The 17,743-nt window shown below is 48.0% G+C and overlaps 1 protein-coding gene across 1 annotated transcript in view; it reads right to left on the reverse strand.

Annotated features, from left to right (window-relative positions):
- Window positions 1–17,743, reverse strand: part of wwtr1 (WW domain containing transcription regulator 1) — an 83,553-nt gene that overhangs the window by 23,775 nt on the left and 42,035 nt on the right. Inside the window, exon 2 of the mRNA XM_056277216.1 lies at window positions 6,445–6,605. Within this exon, the coding sequence (XP_056133191.1) occupies window positions 6,445–6,605 (161 nt within the window). The remainder of the gene's footprint in view (window positions 1–6,444; window positions 6,606–17,743) is intronic.

Genomic DNA, 17,743 nt, shown 5'->3' on the forward strand with positions numbered 1-17,743 from the left:
CAAACAGAGTTGCCGGTTGCCGGAACTGCTGCCGAGTTGACTGAGTGGAGCCGCCATGGTTTACCCTTTCCGTTTACTGACAGCTGGGTGGATCGTACCCGGGGATTTGAATTCAGAGTTACCTTCTCTTAGCATTTGCTTAAAGAGGCATCAACTTACAAGGCAGCAGGTGGTTTTGTTGTCAGAGTGCTTCCTTCTTCTAGCCTTTGCCTAAAGAAGCATCAACCCACAAGGCAGCGGGTAGATTTGAAATCAGAGTTCCCTTCTCCTTTCCCAATGTGTTGGCTGGACTGGGCACCATGGGAAGTACCATACAGGCATGCAGAAGGACCAGATCCATCAGTAGGGACATGGTCCTTAGCCAAAGGGCCCTTGCTGAGGTAAGATGCTACCCCTCCACAGCCTGCGGTTGCAATTTAGCGTCTTACCCAGGACTGAAGACGAATGAGAAGTGGTATGAACATCAGTCAGAAACAGTCACTGAGACCAATGATGTCACCATCCTCTGGGATATGCCGAGCTTCACTGACAGAGAGATGAAAGCCAACAAAACGAACAACATCATTATCAAGGACAGGAAGGAAAAGAGGCGCATGCTCATCGACATGGCAATACCATCCGAACAAAACACCTCAGTGAACGTCACAGAGAAGCTGACCAAGTACAAAGAGATTGAATTCAACAGGATGTGGGGTATGAAGACCGAAACAACACTAGTGGTCATCGGCGCTCTAGGGCTCATGAAGAAGGGAATGGAAAAGTTCACCAACCGCATCCCAGGAAATATCAACATCCATGCAGTCCAGAAGATCGCCCTACTCGTAACAGCCCACATTCAATTCAATTTAATTAAATTTATTGTCATTAAAAACAATGTGCAGGCACATGTTAAAATTAAATGAGGGCTGTGGCTTCACCAAACAGTGCAAGACAGACACAGACAAACACAGCAAACACAGCATAAGATATACACACATGAAGACCAAAAGCTAAAAAATAAGTATAAAAAGAGCAAGAGTACAAAATATTTAAAAATATCTACAGACATTCAGTGGGTGGCCAGGTTCAGGAGGGCAACAGCTTGTGGAAAGTAGCTGTTTTTGAGCCTGATAGTGCGGGCTCTGAGGCTCCTGTAGTGCCTCCCAGAGCACGGGGGGAGAACAGTCCATGGTTGGGGTGGGTGGGATCTCTGCTGATGCTCAGACCCCTTCGAAGGCACAGTTTGTGATAAATGTTTTTTATGGCTGGGAGCTGGGTACGGGTGATATGCTGGGCCGCCTCGACGATCCGCTGCAGAGCTTACTGGACTACTGAGGTGCAGTTGCCATACCAAACTGAGATGCAGATGGTCAGGATGCTCTCTATGGTGCAGTCGTAGAAGTTGGTGAGAATGTTGGGGGATAGACGGGCGCTCCTCAGCCTCCTCAGGAAATGCAGGCGTTGTTGGGCCTTTTTCACAAGGGCCTGGGTGTTTAATGTCCAGGAAAGTTCCTCGCTGATGTAGACTCCAAGGAATTTAAAGCTGGAAACACACTCCACTTCCACCCCATTGATGTGTATGGGGGAGTGGCTGCAGCTTCTAGACCTCCTTAAGTCCACAATCAGCTCCTTCGTCTTCTGCACACTGAGGACAAGATTGTTGGTAGTACACCATGATGTGAGGTGCTGAATCTCGTCCCTGTAGGCCGTCTCGTCATTGTTGGTGATACGGCCAATGACTGTGGTGACATCTGCAAACATAACTATAACATTTGAAGGGTGAGTTCGCAGGCAGTCATGGCTAAAGAGGGAGAAAAGGAGGGGGCTCAGAACACAGCCTTGAGGGGCACCTGTGATGAGGGTCAGGGTGGAGGAGGTGTGGTCACCTAACCTAACAGACTGAGGTCTGTTGGTCAGGAAGTCCAGGGTCCAGTTACAGAGGGAGGGGTTGAGGCCAAGGGAGAGGAGTTTGGTGGTTAGTTTGGTGGGGATGATAGTGTTGAAGGCAGAACTATAATCTATAAACAGCATCCGGATGTATGTGTTTTTAAGTTCAAGGTGGCTCAGAGCAAAGTACAGGGCAGTGGCAATGGCAGCATCCTCAGCAGACCTTTTGGGACGGTAGGCGAACTGATGTGGGTCGAATGTGGGGGGGGGTAATGTATTTGATGTCAGCCAGAACCAGTCTCTCAAAACACTTCATGGCAATGGGGTGAGTGCTATGGGTCGGTAGTCATTCAGACATGTGGATGTTGGTTTCTTGGAGACAGGAATGATAGAGGTGGTCTTAAAGCATGTCGGGACTATGGATTGGGACAGTGAGAGGTTAAATATAGTTGTGAAGCCCTAAGCCAGCTGGTTGGCACATTCCCGGAGGACCCGACCCAGTATGCCGTCCGGTCCGGCAGCCTTCTGTGTGTTCACTCTACACAGTGATTCTCTGACCTCTGCGAGCGATAGAGTGAGCACCTGGTTTTCTAGGTGGCTGGGGATTTTTGTGGCCGGGTCAGTATTGTCCTTGTCGAAGCGGGCATAGAAATGATTCAGCTTGTCTTGCAGGGAGGCGTCATGGACAGCGGGACCGCTGTTGGAGCTTTTGTAGTCTGTGATAGACTGAATGCCTTGCCACATTCGCCGGGTATCGGAGTTATTGTGAAAGTGGTCCTCTATTCGTAGGGAATATTTACGTTTGGCTGTTCTGATGCCCTTTTTGAGGTTGGATCTGGCTGCGCTGTAGGCCTCACAGTTACCTGACTTGAACGCTGCATCCCGGACTTTCAGCAGCTGCCGGACCTCACTGGTCATCCAGGGTTTCTGGTTTGGAAAGGTGCGGACTGATTTTTTTGTTGTGACACTCTCAGTGCAAAAGTTAATGTAGGCTAGTATGGCAGATGTCTGTTCATTAATGTCTATATGGGAGCCATGGGTAGCTGAATGTGCAAAAATACTCCAGTCTGTGTTGGCAAAACAGTCCTGGAGTTCAGAGACTGCTCCTTCTGGCCAGACAGTGATTGTCTTTACTGCTGGCTTGACCCGTTTATTAGGGGTTTGTAGGCTGGGACCAGGAACAGACAGAGGTGGTCAGAATGCCCCAGGTGGGGACAGGGAGTAGCTTTGTCTGAGTCCTTAATGTTTATATGGAGATGGCCCAGGGTGTTTTGTCCCCTAGTGGGGCAGGAGACATGCTGAAGGAATTTGGGTAATACAGCCCTGAGGTTAGCCCGATTAAAGTCACCACCTATGATAAAGGCATTGTCCGGGTGTTTGGTCTGTTGTCTGCTGATGGCACATTGTAGCTGCTTAAGTGCTACCTCAGCATTAGCATGTGGGGGAATGTATACAGCAGCGATGGTAATGGCCGTTAGCTCCCTGGGCAGGTAAAAAGGCCTGCAATTAATCATAAGGAGCTCCAGATCAGCAGAGCAATGCCTTTTGACGATCTTTATATTATTGCACCAAGAGTTATTGACATAAATACTCAAACCTCCTCCGCGGATCTTGCCGGAGTCCGCTGTCCTGTCGGCACGGAAGGCTGTGCGGCCCGCTAGCTCGACTGCCGAGTCGGCTATGTTGCTGTTGAGCCAAGTCTCCGTAAACATCAGCAGACAGCAGTTCTGCAGCCTTTTCTGAGAGGACAGCCTGATTCTTATCTTGTCCATTTTGTTAGCCAACGATCGGACATTAGCCATGAAGATGTTGGGGAGGTAATCTTTGAAGGGAGCGCTACTTAGCTTAGCATGTAGCCCACCTCGTTTCCCCCTCTTCTGTTTACGTTGCCAACGGGGGCAGCGTTTCCACTGCGAGACCGGTGAACGGATAATATGGATGGGGAAGTTGTCTGTGATAGTGGAGGGAAGTGAGTAATCCGTTCTGAGGTTTAAAAGTTCCTGACGGCTGTAGAAGAGCGCATGACCTACACTTGTAAGTAAACTTAAAACTAACGTGTAAATAACAAAGAAACACAACACTGAACAGGGAGCCGACATATTACGACGAGTACTGTCAATGAAGTGACATCTGCCATATAGTGCCTCAGGTCCATAGTTTGGACCCGGCTCTACAGGATGTAAAACGGGGAAACACAAAAGAAATAATAATAATAATAACAATAATAATAATAATAAAAGTAATAATAATAATAATACGATTTATTTATGGGCACCTTTCAGAGCACTCAAGGACACCTTACAAAACACAGTTAAATATAAGCAGCACTGTAGCAGACAGCATAAATTCAAACAAAGCAGGGTAGACAATAATAAGTTAATACAAACAGGTATAAAATCATCATCTGTACTAAACTTAAAGTGGGTATAAATATTAAAGTCTGGATCAGATTGAATATGCCTGTTTGAAAAGGTGCGTTTTGAGATGGGATTTGAAGGTTGAAAGAGAGTCAATATTGCGAATCTCTTGTGGGAGAGAGTTCCAGAAGTGGGAGGCAGAATGACTGAAGGCTCTAGACCCCATGGTAGTCAAGCGGGCTGATGGTGTAGTGAGTTAGAGAGCAGAAGAGGATCTGAGAGTGCAGGAGGGCGTGTGGATATGAATGAGTCCGAAAAGATACAAAGGAGTTAGGTTGTTAAGGGCCTTAAAGGTGAGAAGCAGGATCTTGAAGTCAATAGGGTATTTAACAGGGAGCCAATGGAGTTGCTGACGAACAGGAGTGATATGATCCATGGAAGGGGTTCTGGTAATGATACGGGCAGCTGAATTCTGGACCAATTGAAGTTTATGAAGACACTTGAGGGAAAGACCAAAGAGGATAGAATTGCAGTAGTCAGGATTTAATTTCTAGTAGGCAGTCGGAAAGGGAAGTGGGCAGAAGAGCGGAGGAAGGTTTGATGGATAGATAGAGCTTGGTGTCATCCATGTAGCAATGAAATTGAATGCCAAATTTCCTGAAAATGTGGCCAAGAGGTAAAAGGTTAATAATAAATTTGAGGGGGCCCAAAACAGAGCCCTGGGTTACACCGGTAGAAAAAGGAAGGGACTGTGATCTCAATTTTTTAAGTTGGACAAACTAAGTGCGGCCAGAAAGATATGATCTAAACCAGGCAAGAGACGTGCCAGTGATTCCAATGGAAGCTAATCTCTGGTATGGTATCAATGGTATCAAAGGCTGCACTCAGATCAAGAAGGACAAGTATGGTTAAGAGCCCAGAGTCAACTGCCATCAACAGATCATTAGTGATTTTCACCAAGGCTGTCTCCGTACTGTGAAAGGAGTAAAACCCACACTGAAATTGTTAAAAAACGATTTTTATCAGTCAAGTGAGCATGAGATGCACCCGAGATGCACCTGTTCCTTCAAGTATTTTAGAGAGAAATGATAAATTTGAGATTGAGCAAAAATTATTCAAATTGTTGAGGTCTAAACCGGGTTTCTTGAGTATTGGCGTAATTGCACCTGTTTTGGGAGATGACAAGACCAGAAGCAAGGGAGGGATGTATGATATCAGTCACTGGAAAACAATTTTTTCAAATGTTTTGCTTCCTGAAAAACACTTAAGAGATTAAGATAGACAATATCAACATGAACACAAAGATAATTTCAGATTTGCTGTATCATGTATGAATTTGGAGAAACATTCAAATAACCTTTATTGACTTTAAAATGTTTAATCTCTGGCAGTTTCATCGAGAATAAGACAACGTGGCCGAGAGCTTCCCCTTCCGATCTCTGCAGGCATGACTAATCAATCACAAGCGTCATCTCTCAAAAAAGCTCAACAAGTCCATCATAGATTAACTCCTCTGGCAGGTAGGTATACTCATACTTTTTCAATGTTTTAACCCTGCTAACTTTTGTTATAAACATTTTAACCTCTTTCACTAGATTTTAACATTCACAATTCACAAGACTTTTTATAGAACTTTTACATTAATAGTTATGACCTGTTTATAAATGAATTCCATTTTGTCCCTATGACTGTTTCTATTACCTATTGAACTTATATCAATAATCAGCTTCATAATAAAATCAATCTATCACTCATCCATACTCATGCATGCTTAGTACATGCAAACAGGAGATGTAAACAGGAGATGCACATGTACAGTAGAGAAAGAGAGGGAGAGGCACACCAAGAGTTTTTGCAAACAATTGCTGTTTATTATGTAATTATTTTGACTTTGGTAGTTTGTTGAATACTATGAAAAAGCTGCCCTTGTGTGGGAAAACAACTGTCCATCAGCATTAGTACCTGTTTGTTCTTGGGGTTGTTGAAGATGGACAACTAATTTTTCATAAAGTCACTAACAGACTCGCTGTTTTTAGAGGTCACAGTCCACTCCACCAACAAGTATATTTCATAACACAAACAGAGAGAGAGCAAGAGAGAGAGAGAGAGAGAGAGAGAGAGAGAGAGAGAGAGAGAGAGAGAGAGAGAGAGAGAGAGAGAGAGAGAGAGAGAGAGAGAGAGAGAGAGAGAGAGAGAGAGAGAGAGAGAAGAGAGAACTCACCCAAATTGGGCTGAGACAGAGCCATAGTACGTTGAAGCTGGATGTGAGAGTTTGTATGTTGGGTGGAGTTATTCTGGGTATTGTGCTGCAGAGATGCTGGGGTCAAGCTTGGTGCCATGGATTTCCGAGGATCCACCCACGTTGTTATCTTCTCTATGTGACTGAAGGGAAGGAGAGGAGAGAATTATTTACACACCAATACATCTCCAGAAATCACATCAAGTAGAAATAGAAGAAGGCATAATTATTCTTTAGTGTACAATAGTGGTGGACAATATGGCCAATTTTTAATAAAATATTGGTGCCCAGAAAAGTTGAATCAGTTCATCTGGACACCAAGTTTAGTGGGAAAAATGTTCATCGCTCATCTAAGTGACGTTGTCAGCTCTTAGCTGACTGCAGCTGTCCCCAACCTTATAAACAGTACGGTTGCATAATGACCAAAACAAGCGATCTAACAAGGCAGCATATTCATCCTGCAGTGCTGTGCCGCTGCAGGATGAATATAGGTGAAATATAGAGAAATTTTAGCAGCAGCGCTCATAAAAGCTGCTGCAGAATTATGAGTGCTGCTGAAATTTTACATGATCATTTATATCAATGGGCTACTCATGACAGTACTGTACTGTTCTCATTCAGTGTACATGTGTGTATTGAACTAAACAGCCAGCTAAACTTTTCTCAGCATCAAGTCCTCCAAGGAACACGCAGATGTATTTAGGAGGATTTAATGATGGGAAGTGTGAAAATAAAAACAGAATATAACAGTATACAGTAATATAAATATAAAAAAATACTAATCATCTTTCTTTCTTTTACAGGGAACAGGAAACCACAGATCTCATTCAGAAGAGCATCAAAGGTAAGCACTTCACATGAATTACATGTGTAGCTATTTAACAACATTGGGTAATTAGCCACAACAGCAATATTAGCAACATTAGTGACATTAGCAATGTTAGCGAAACGGGCTAGTTTAAATAACACTACAGTCTATCTACCTGTTTCTTAAGATGACACGTTATAGCTAAAGCGAAGTGTTGAAGCATTCACTCACTGATAATGCCATGTTAAGGGCTACGAAAAGTGGAAAGAAGATTCTGTTTAACTTGGAAAGTGTTTTGATCTTGTGCTCTCACACACCATGACAACAGGAACTTACTGAATTCCCAGGAAGTGATGTAACTGATTACACAGGAAACTAAGCATCAATATATAAGTCCTACGTAAAACTGCTGAACAAAAAAATTACTAATTAAATTTCTGTTTTCTTTATTAAAGTTCCAGCACTCTCCCCACCCGACATATATGAAGATGCCACATTTAGCTGCTTCTTTTTTTTCTTCTTATTCCTCAGAAGCCAAAAGGAGCACCACATCCGAGTCTAAGGTAAGTCTAAGGTAAGTCCGGTCTAAGGTAAGTCCTCACTGGCTAATGAGAAGTAATTCTTACTTCTACTTTCCTAACTACTCCATCGTTGCTTGGAAACTTTTGTTATCCTTCCCATTAGCCATTCCTTCCATCTGTTCTGTTTTGTTTAATAACACCACATCTCCTTCCTTGAAATTTGGTTTCTTATGGTGCCATTTCTGTCTACTCTGAAGTGTGCGCAAGTATTCCCTTCCCCATCTGGTCCAGATGATGTCTGCTTGGGCTTGGACTCATTTCCACTGATGTTTGAACAAATCAAACTTAAGAATTCCCTAGGAGGACCTGCAGGTATGCTGATCTTCTGAGTAAGTAACATAGAAGGAGTTAAGATCAATGGCACTTCAGGGTCTTAGGAGGCAGGTATCGGAGGCCTGGAATTGCTTATAGCTGTCACTTCAGCCATTACTGTGCACAATACCTTATGTGTCAGCTTTGACTTTGCGCCTTGAAGCAACATTGAATAAAAGATGTGCCTTGTCATCCCTATCATGCGCTCCCAAGTGCCTCCCATGTTGGATGCATGTGGGGGGGTTGAAAACCCATGTGCATTTTTGAGTAAGGAGGTAGTTCTCAATGGTGGGCTCTCCAGGACTTACAGGAGACAACATCAACTCTCTGAAGCACCAGCAAAGTTAGTCCCACAATCTGTCCGTAGCTGTTTCGCAAGCTGTCTAGTGGAGAAAAATCTACAGAGTGCATGCTTGAAGAACTCATAGACTAAATTATCTCCATGTGAATAGCTCTTGTCGACATGCAGGTGGACACTACCACCCGCCTTTTGCTAGTGGCACTGCCACCTCTAGAGACTCCATGTATCCACCCCCCTAGGTCCAAAGATGTCTAGACCTGTGAAAGAAAATGGGGGTTCTTGTTGTGGGCGCATCTGTGGTTGTTGCAGCTTCCTGCGTAGCTTTCTTCATGTCACACATTTATGGATAAGACTACTAATGCTCCTCTTTTCCCCCACTACCCACATACCACTTGAACAGATACCTCCTTCAGTGTGGAGAGCAGTTTTCACCCCCTTATTATTTTTACAGTTAAATAGCACCAATTTATCTTTTTATATGAAATAATTACCTGGGTACAATCACAGCTGCCATGATCACTGAAAAGTCTGGGCATGACACCCCTTATAAATGCATTTCAGTTACCACCAACTCTCTGACGTTAATAATTTTCACTCTAACTGTGTGTGGCTATTAGCGCTGGTGTTTGTGAATTGGACTTTTTTTACAATGAGGTGTTTCAGTAGTATCCACTAGTCGCAATATATTACATTAATTTGCTTGTTAACCACTACACTGATTCACGGCCCGGTTTACCAGCGACGTCATTGGTCAGCCGACCAATCGTGTAATGTGTGATATCAGTGGTTGCCGCTAGCTGGATGTGAATGTGATCCAGTGGCCCAATGTGTCAAACTGATCACTCAGCCAGTCAGTTAGGGATATTTGTATTTGTAGGGCTGGTGGCCACGCTGGCTTGTCCAGCCAAAAAAAAGAAAAAAGAAAAAAAAGTTTGTCGTAGTTGTGATGCAATAAAAATATTTGTTTCTTAACTTAAGGTAAAGTGATTCCTGTATGTTTTAGTACAGTTTTAAGTGTTTTAAGCATAGTTTGATAATCGGGATAATACCGTGAATCGCAATTATTTAGGCCAGGATAATCATAACATGGAATGTTCATATCGTCCCACCCCTACTCACTTCTGCTAGGGGTGCAAGTTTGGCTTTGCTGAGGATGAAACCAACATCACTGCGGCCATCTTCATTTGTCACCTGGAGGTAAGCAACTGCAGCAATTGCTTTCAGTGATGCGCCCGAAAAGACACAGCGCTGCATGCTTTGACCTTGTGAGAGGGGGAATGATGCATAGATATGAGGGACATTGAACTCATTGAGCTCCTGTAGCGAGTCCCGCTATCTTCCCCAGTCTGTGCCCTTACAGTTAGTGGAGATTGTGTATCTTGTGCAGTGAGCGCCCTTAGAATGAGTCTTCCCTGGATTGTGACTGGAGCAAGAAACCCGAGCGGATAAAAAAAAACTGCTGACTATAGAAACCACACCTCAGCATGTGAAAGGCTTCTGACATTCTGGCACTTGGAATGTGAATGTGTCAGACATCATGTTCCACCTCACTCCAAGGCTACGCTGACATGGTAGGTCATCAACAGAAAGATCCAAGTGCTTGACATCTGTGATGTTCAGACTTTAATAGAGAATACCTCTTTAAGAGAAGCAAGGGGTTATGGGGCGAGTATGGAAATAGGAGGGGGAATGAGCATGTATGCAGGACACAGCATGGATATATGAACGACAGAACGAGATTGATAAAACAAAGCTCCAGTTATTCGCTCACACAGTCGTCCCGTTTATTTGTGGACATTACAATGGCGACGAGGATTTTGTGGATTAAAAGGACCTACCTTGCCACGGACCGAAAGGATTGTTGAGTAGCCTAATAGTGATCAGTGATAGCTGCTAACTAATGTTTAGCATCCCGACGCGTAAACGGATTAGCTCACAGCTCAGACCAGAACGTAGCCTACACCGCATCTAACCATCGCCAACATGCTCTCTGCTACAGCTGATTCATCCTCCGTTTTTGACGTTCACGGTGGAGCACCTGGATAATTAGGATCAAGATGGGACAGATGGATGGCTCATTTTGAAAATTCCCTGCGCGCCATAGACATCAAGGAGGACACTCGAAAATGTGCCATGTTACTTCACTATGCTGGTGAACAGGTATATTATAGTGGTTATGGGGATACATAATTCCCCTTATTGAGCTAGTAGGAACGTTGGTTTACAGCTGCTGTTTTCTCAGTTCGGGTTTACAGTGATACACTTCCGCTGCGCGGGTTTTTGTTGTAATGGTGGAAGGAATAAATGGTGCACGTTGTGTAGCCGAAAGAGAAAGTTGTCACGACTCCTGATTGAGCTCCTCTACACTGGTGACCCCGACGTTTGTCTCTTGGTAGTTATCAGAGACAATCTTTCAGACGAACCATGTTCGTCTGAAAATTGCCAGAGTTCTGGGAGTCATCGGCAACGACATGGTTCGCCCAGGCGGAAGCGCAGTTTGCTATCCGCAAAATAACAGATGATGCTACTAAATACAACTACGTGGTATCGGCGCTCGGATGTTCGACTGCAACTAGAGTGGCGAGTCTCCTTACAAATCCTCCGGCGGCAGACAAATACAAGGGGCTCAAAGATCACCTCTTGAAGATTTTTGAACTTTCCGACGCCGAGAGGGCCCACCGTCTCTTTTCTCTGCAAGGCTTGGGTGACAGCAGGCCATTCGAGCTCATGGACACAATGCTGAATCTGCTGGGACCGGCGCACACACCTGATTTCCTCTTTGTCCAACTGTTTCTGCGACAACTGCCTGCTCAGGTGCGGACCGCTTTGGCTAACACCAGCATCACCGATTGCCGCAAGCTAGCTGAAGAAGCTGACAAGATCTTCCTGGCCAGCCAACAGCAGCACTGCGCGTCCGCGCTCAACCCTGCCCACCCCCACACGCCACCACCTGGTGACTCAATGGTGGTCGCCGCGGCAACCCCCGGTCGGCGACAGGAGCCCGGCCTGGGCTTTTACCATGCAAAGTTCGGGGCCAGGGTGAAAAAGTGCAACTCCCCGTGCAATTTTAGCTCGTCGGGAAACGCCGAGGCCGGCGCTCACTAGTGGCCATGGGCGTCGGCGTGGAGGACAACAGGCTACTTTTCCTGCAAGACTCCGTCTTGGGGCGGCGTTCCCTATGCGACACTGGAGCGCAGAGGAGTGCCGTACCTGCATCGAGTGTGGATGCCCTGTCGGGCGCTCACGGCCCTCCCATGGAAGCTGCTAACGGCAGCTCTATCCGTACGTACGGCACGAGGCACATTGACATGTGTTTTAACGGACAGCGGTTCAGCTGGGATTTTGTCACCGCCGACGTGGCATTTCCCCTCCTCGGTGCAGCTTTCCTTTGTGCTCATGGGCTGCTGGTGGACGTCAGGAATCGACGCCTGATTGACGCCATCACCTTCGCTTCACACGCGTGTGCACTCAGCGATACAGGCTCCATCAGGCTGTCCAGCATGCTCTCCAACGAGGACGTGTTTCTCCATCTTCTCTCTGAGTTCCCTGACCTCACTCAGCCCACATTCTCGTCATCTACGACCAAACATGGGGTTGAGCACCACATCGTCACCACTGGCCCCGCCAGTGCACGCCCGAGCTCGGGGCCTCGACCCGACCAAGCTCTCTGTCGCCAAGGCGGAGTTTGAGAACATGGAGCGCCTCGGCATCATCCGTCGCTCCAGCAGCCCGTGGGCTTCACCCCTCCACATAGTGCCTAAGCCTGGCGGTGGGTGGCGTCCATGTGGTGACTACCGTCGGCTCAATGACGCAACAACACCGGACCGCTACCCGGTCCCTCACATCCAAGATTTCTCCGCCCACCTGGCTGGTAAAGTGATCTTTTCCAAGGTGGACCTCGTCCGTGGATACCACCAGGTGCCCGTCCATCCCGCTGATGTCCCCAAAACGGCTGTGACAACTCCGTTCGGACTGTTCGAGTTTCTGCGCATGCCGTTTGGGCTCAAGAACGCCGCGCAGTCCTTCCAACGCCTCATGGACTCAGTGTTGCGGGACCTACCTTTCCTCTTTGTGTACCTGGATGACATCCTGGTCGCTAGCACCTCCGTGTCCGAGCCGTGGTCAGCTCACCAGCAGCGACAGTTGGCCAACATCTCAGAGTTTACCACCAACGTGAGGCATGTCGCTGGGAAGTCCAACCCGGTCGCCGACTGTCTCTCCCGGGCCATCGCTGGTGCCGCCCATTTGGGACTCGACTACAGCCAGATGGCGGCTGACCAGGCCGCCGACCCAGGAGTGCAGGCATGCAGGACCGCCATCATAGGGCTGCAGTTGGAGGATGTGGCTTTCGACGACGCCGGCGCCATGCTCCTGTGCGACGTCTCTACGGGTCAGCCCCGACCCGTCGTTCCGACTGCTTGGAGGCGGCGGGTCTTCGACGCAGTCCATGGGCTGTCTCACCCTGGCAGAAAGCCTTCACAGAGGTTGGTGGCAGCAAAGTTTGTCTGGCATGGACTCAAAAAGGATGTGAGGGACTGGGCTGACACCTGTGTGGACTGCCAACGCTCCAAAGTGCTCCGGCACGTCAAAGTGCCCCTGATACCGTTCACGGTACCTGAGAGGAGGTTCGACCACGTGAATGTGGACCTGGTAGGCCCCCTACCCCCCTCCCATGGTTTCACATACCTGCTCACCATGGTCGACAGGACCACGCGATAGCCAGAGGCCGTCCCGCTTTCGTCCACAACAGCGCCTGAGGTTGCCCGAGCGTTCATCGGAACCTGGGTCGCCCGCTTTGGCACCCCATCTGACCTCTCCTCGGACAGAGGGCCGCAATTCACGTCAGCGCTCTGGGAGGAGATCGCCGCGGGTTTAGGGGTGAGGCTCCATCGCACCACAGCGTATCACCCTCAAGCGAATGGATTGGTCGAGAGGTTCCATCGCTCGATGAAGGCCGCATTGCGGGCTACCCTCAAGGACGACCGCTGGGTCGACAAACTGCCTTGGGTCATGCTTGGGCTCAGGACGGCCCCCAAGGAGGACCTCCAGTCCTCATCCGCCGAACTGGTCTACGGACAGCCACTAAGGGTCCTTCCCACCGCCACAGCTCACTGGTCTGCCAGCTGTTAACGGACTGCGCTAGAGGAGGAAACCAGGGCTTTTTCACCGGTCCCCACTTCTCAGCATGGTGGCTCTCAGTCCTATGTCCCCACGGAGCTGCGGTCGGCGGAGTATATGTTTTCATCCATCACGACACGCACCGCGGTCCCCTGCAGCCACCCTACGACAGTCCATTTCGGGTACGGGACACTGGAGATAAGCACTTTGTGGTGGAGGTTGGCAGCAGGCTGAAGCGGGTTTCTGTGGACCGCCTCAAGCCTGCTCACCTGGACTTAGACCGCCCTGTTGGTCTTGCCCTGCCCCCACGGCGGGGGCGCCCCCCAGCCCTGCCCCCTTCCCCCGGCGAGCCGCCCCCTGCTTCCCCAGCCCCTCCCTTTCCCCGGTCCAGCTGTGAGGACTCTGCTGCTTTGTCTGCGGTTAACCAGCCCCAGCTCCTGCTCAGCGGGGCAGAGAGATCCGCCCCCCTCGCCACACTGACTTTTCGTATTAAGGCGAATTCTGGGGGGACGTGTGTAGTGGTTATGGGGATACACAATTACCCTTATTGAGCTAGTAGGAACGTTGGTTTACGGCTGCTGTTTTCTCAGTTCAGGTTTACAGTGATACACTTCCGCTGCGTGGGTTTTTGTTGTTGTTGTAATGGTGGAAGGAATAAATGGTGCACGTTGTGTAGCCGAAAGAGAAAGTTGTCACGACTCCTGATTGAGCTCCTCTACAATATGACATTTTTGTCACGCTTCCTGATAGAGGAGAGGATAACGACTTTAATAGATCCAAACAGGCTCTTGTTACTTGTTTCTCACCGAAGAAAAATGTGGACTTCGAAGTTTACAAATTCAGACAATCTACTCAATCCGAAAATGAAACAGTTGGGGAATACTACGTTTGCCTATGCACACTGGCTGCTTCCTGTGAGTTCCCTGCTGCTGATGCAGAAATCAGACATCACATTGTACAAAGCAGCAGATCACACAAGCTGAGAAGGCAAGCTCTCACTGATCCCACAATGACACTGAAAAAAACTCCTTGAAATAGCCAGGCTGAATGAGGCATCTGAACAACAAGCACTTGAAATGGAAAAACACATTGACACTGGTTTAGATGGTGTTTTAGCATTGCGCCATCAAGAGCAAAAGAGCTAGCAGTGAGCCCGGAAACCGGCATCAACAGCCCGAAATGCACGCGCATGCGAGTATTTCAATTGCAGTGGACCATTCCCTCACCAAGGCGAGTGCCCAGTATATGGACATGCATGTCACAACTGTAGTAAAATAAATCACTTTTCGAAAGTGTGCCGGTCACAACCAAGACAAAATGTGAACTCGCTCTCGTCGGACGGCCCCTCAAACTCTGCCTACTCACCTCATCCCAATGAAGATGGGGCAGACTCCTCCTCCGTGTACCTCTTCACACTGGGGGACCCAGCCGTCACAGCACCAAAACAGACCATTCAAGTAAATGGGTCTTCACTCGAAGTGCTAGTGGATATTGGAGCCTCTGTCAATGTGATGGATTTCTGCATTTTTCAGTCACTACCAAACCCTCCCGTGTTGCAGAGCACGTCAGTCAGGATTTTTGCATACAGCTCACACACGCCTTTGCCAATGCCTGGGCAATTCCGCTCACAGCTCAGCTTCCGAGACAGGGTGATCTCAGAGACATTCTATGTGGTTGACAATCCAGCGATTCCTGTTTTGAGTTGTCAGACTGCGATTGCCCTCGACCTAGTCCACCTGGTCAACAGTGTAGACATGCCACTAAAGCCTCAGGAGAGGTACTCTGAAGTTTTCCAAGGCATTGGAAAACTCAAGAACCAACAGGTAAAGATCCACATCGACACAACTGTACAATCAGTAGCTCAGCCACACAGATGCATCCCATTCCACATGAGGAAGGTAGTCGAACAAGAGTTGGAGAAACTAGAGGCGATGGACCTCATTGAACGAGTTGAGAGCCTGACACCCTGGGTCTCACTTGTGGTAGTAGCCCCTAAGCCTAAACAACCAGGAAAAATCAGACTGTGTGTCGACATGAGATGCCCAAACAAGGCCATCAAGCATGAAAGACACCTCACTCCCACTGTGGATGATATCCTAGCAGACCTAAATGATGCAAAAGTGTTCTCCAAACTCGATCTAATGGCTGGCTACCACCAACTTGAACTCCACCCTGACATAACGACCTTCATTATACACGTGGGCCTGCGACGCTCCAAGCGTCTCAACTTCGGGATATCCTCAGCTGCAGAGATTTTCCAAAACACCATAAGAGAGGCACTATCTGGCATCCCAGGTGTTTTGAATGTCAGTGACGACACGCTGGTGTACGGTGCCAGCCAACAGGAGCACAACGAGAACCTGGAGAAGGTCCTCACACGCCTCAGAGACTGCAACCTGACACTAAATGCTGACAAGTGTGACTTCAACAAAACCAAGCTGGAGTTTTTTGGCTATGTGTTCTCAGACCAAGGCATTTCAGTGGACCCCAAGAAAGTGGCAGCATTCAAGGAGACCACAGCCCCACAAAATCCTGGAGAGGTCCGCAGTTTCCTGGGCCTTGTCACATACTGTGGTCGCTTCATTCCAGATCTAGCTACCCTGACACAGCCCCTCAGAGAGCTCACAAAGAAGGACCAACTGTGGAGCTGGTCCCCCGCACACCAGGCTGCATTCAACACACTCAAAAGTACCCTGAGCAGCGACACAGTCTTGGCCTACTTTAACCAATAAAAACACACAGAGGTTGTTGTGGACACAAGCCGTGTAGGCCTTGGGGCTATTCTAACCCAAACTGACTCTGATGGTAGACTACACACACTTGCCTACGCCAGCAAAATGTTGTCACCTGTGGAACAGAGATGTTCACAGACTGAGAGGGAGGCCCTAGCTGTGATTTGGGATTGCCTTCACTTCCAACTCTATCTACTTGGATGCACTTTCACAGTCGTTACAGACCACAAGCCGCTCGTGCCCATGTTCAACAAGCCATCGTCCTCCCCTCCCCCCAGAATCGAACGCTGGTTGCTGAAACTGCAAAACTTCAGCTTCTCTGTGGTCTACAGGGCAGGTGCCGGTAACCCAGCAGACTATTTCTCCAGGCACCCTGTTTCCACACCTGAGTCCAAGGACACATATGCCACTGAGCTGGCTGAAGCCCATGTGCGCTTCATCATCAACCACAATGTGCCCCGTGCCATGACACTACAGGAGATTCATGCTGCCACACAATCTGACCCATGCCTCCAGAGGGTTATGACTGCTGTCAGGACTGGACAGACAGTGGACATGTCTCCAGCCCAGCAATCAGTTCTCCGGTGTTTTCACGCAAAGAAATCAGAGCTAATGGTGTCTGCATCTGATCTCCTGCTGAGAGGGAGTAAACCTGTAATACCTTCCTCACTGCACAACCGGGTGATAGACATCGCCCATGAAGGCCACCAGGGGGTGGTGAAAACAAAGAAACTACTCCAGGAGAAAGTGTGGTTCCCAGGAATCGACCAAAAGGCAGGGGACTGCATCAAAACCTGTCTTGCCTGCCAGGCAGTAACAAACACGACACAGTCTCACGCACCACTTCAGATGACTCTTCTGCCAGCTGCACCTTGGACTGAAGTGAGTATTGACTTTTGCTCCTTGCCAAATGGAGAGTACCTACTTGTAGTGATGGATGACTACTCAAGGTTCCCTGTGGTGGAGACAGTATCCACCACATCTGCCAAAGCCGTAATACCAAAGCTAGACAAAATCTTCTCAGCATATGGCATTCCAGAAATTGTCAAGAGCGACAATGGTCCACCATTCAACTCTGAAGAGTTCTCCAGGTTTGCTACATACCTGAGATTCCACCACAGAAAGATAACTCCATAATGGCCCCAAGCAAATGGCGAAGTGGAAAGATTCATGAAGACCCTGAAAAAAACACTCAGGATTGCAACACTGGAGCACAAAAACTCTCAACAAGAACTGAATCGCTTCCTGCGAGCATACAGAACAATACCGCACTGCTCCACTGGGACGCCCCCTGCCACAACAATGTTTGGTAGGCAAGTACGCACAACACGGCCCAGTGTCCAGTCCACAGTCCCGGACGAGCTCATGACACACAAGTAAAAGAGAAGATGAAAGGGCACCACGACAAACACTTCTGTCGTCCCTCCTC

The sequence above is a fragment of the Lampris incognitus genome, chromosome 3 (assembly GCF_029633865.1).
Source record: "Lampris incognitus isolate fLamInc1 chromosome 3, fLamInc1.hap2, whole genome shotgun sequence".
NCBI lineage: Eukaryota > Metazoa > Chordata > Actinopteri > Lampriformes > Lampridae > Lampris > Lampris incognitus.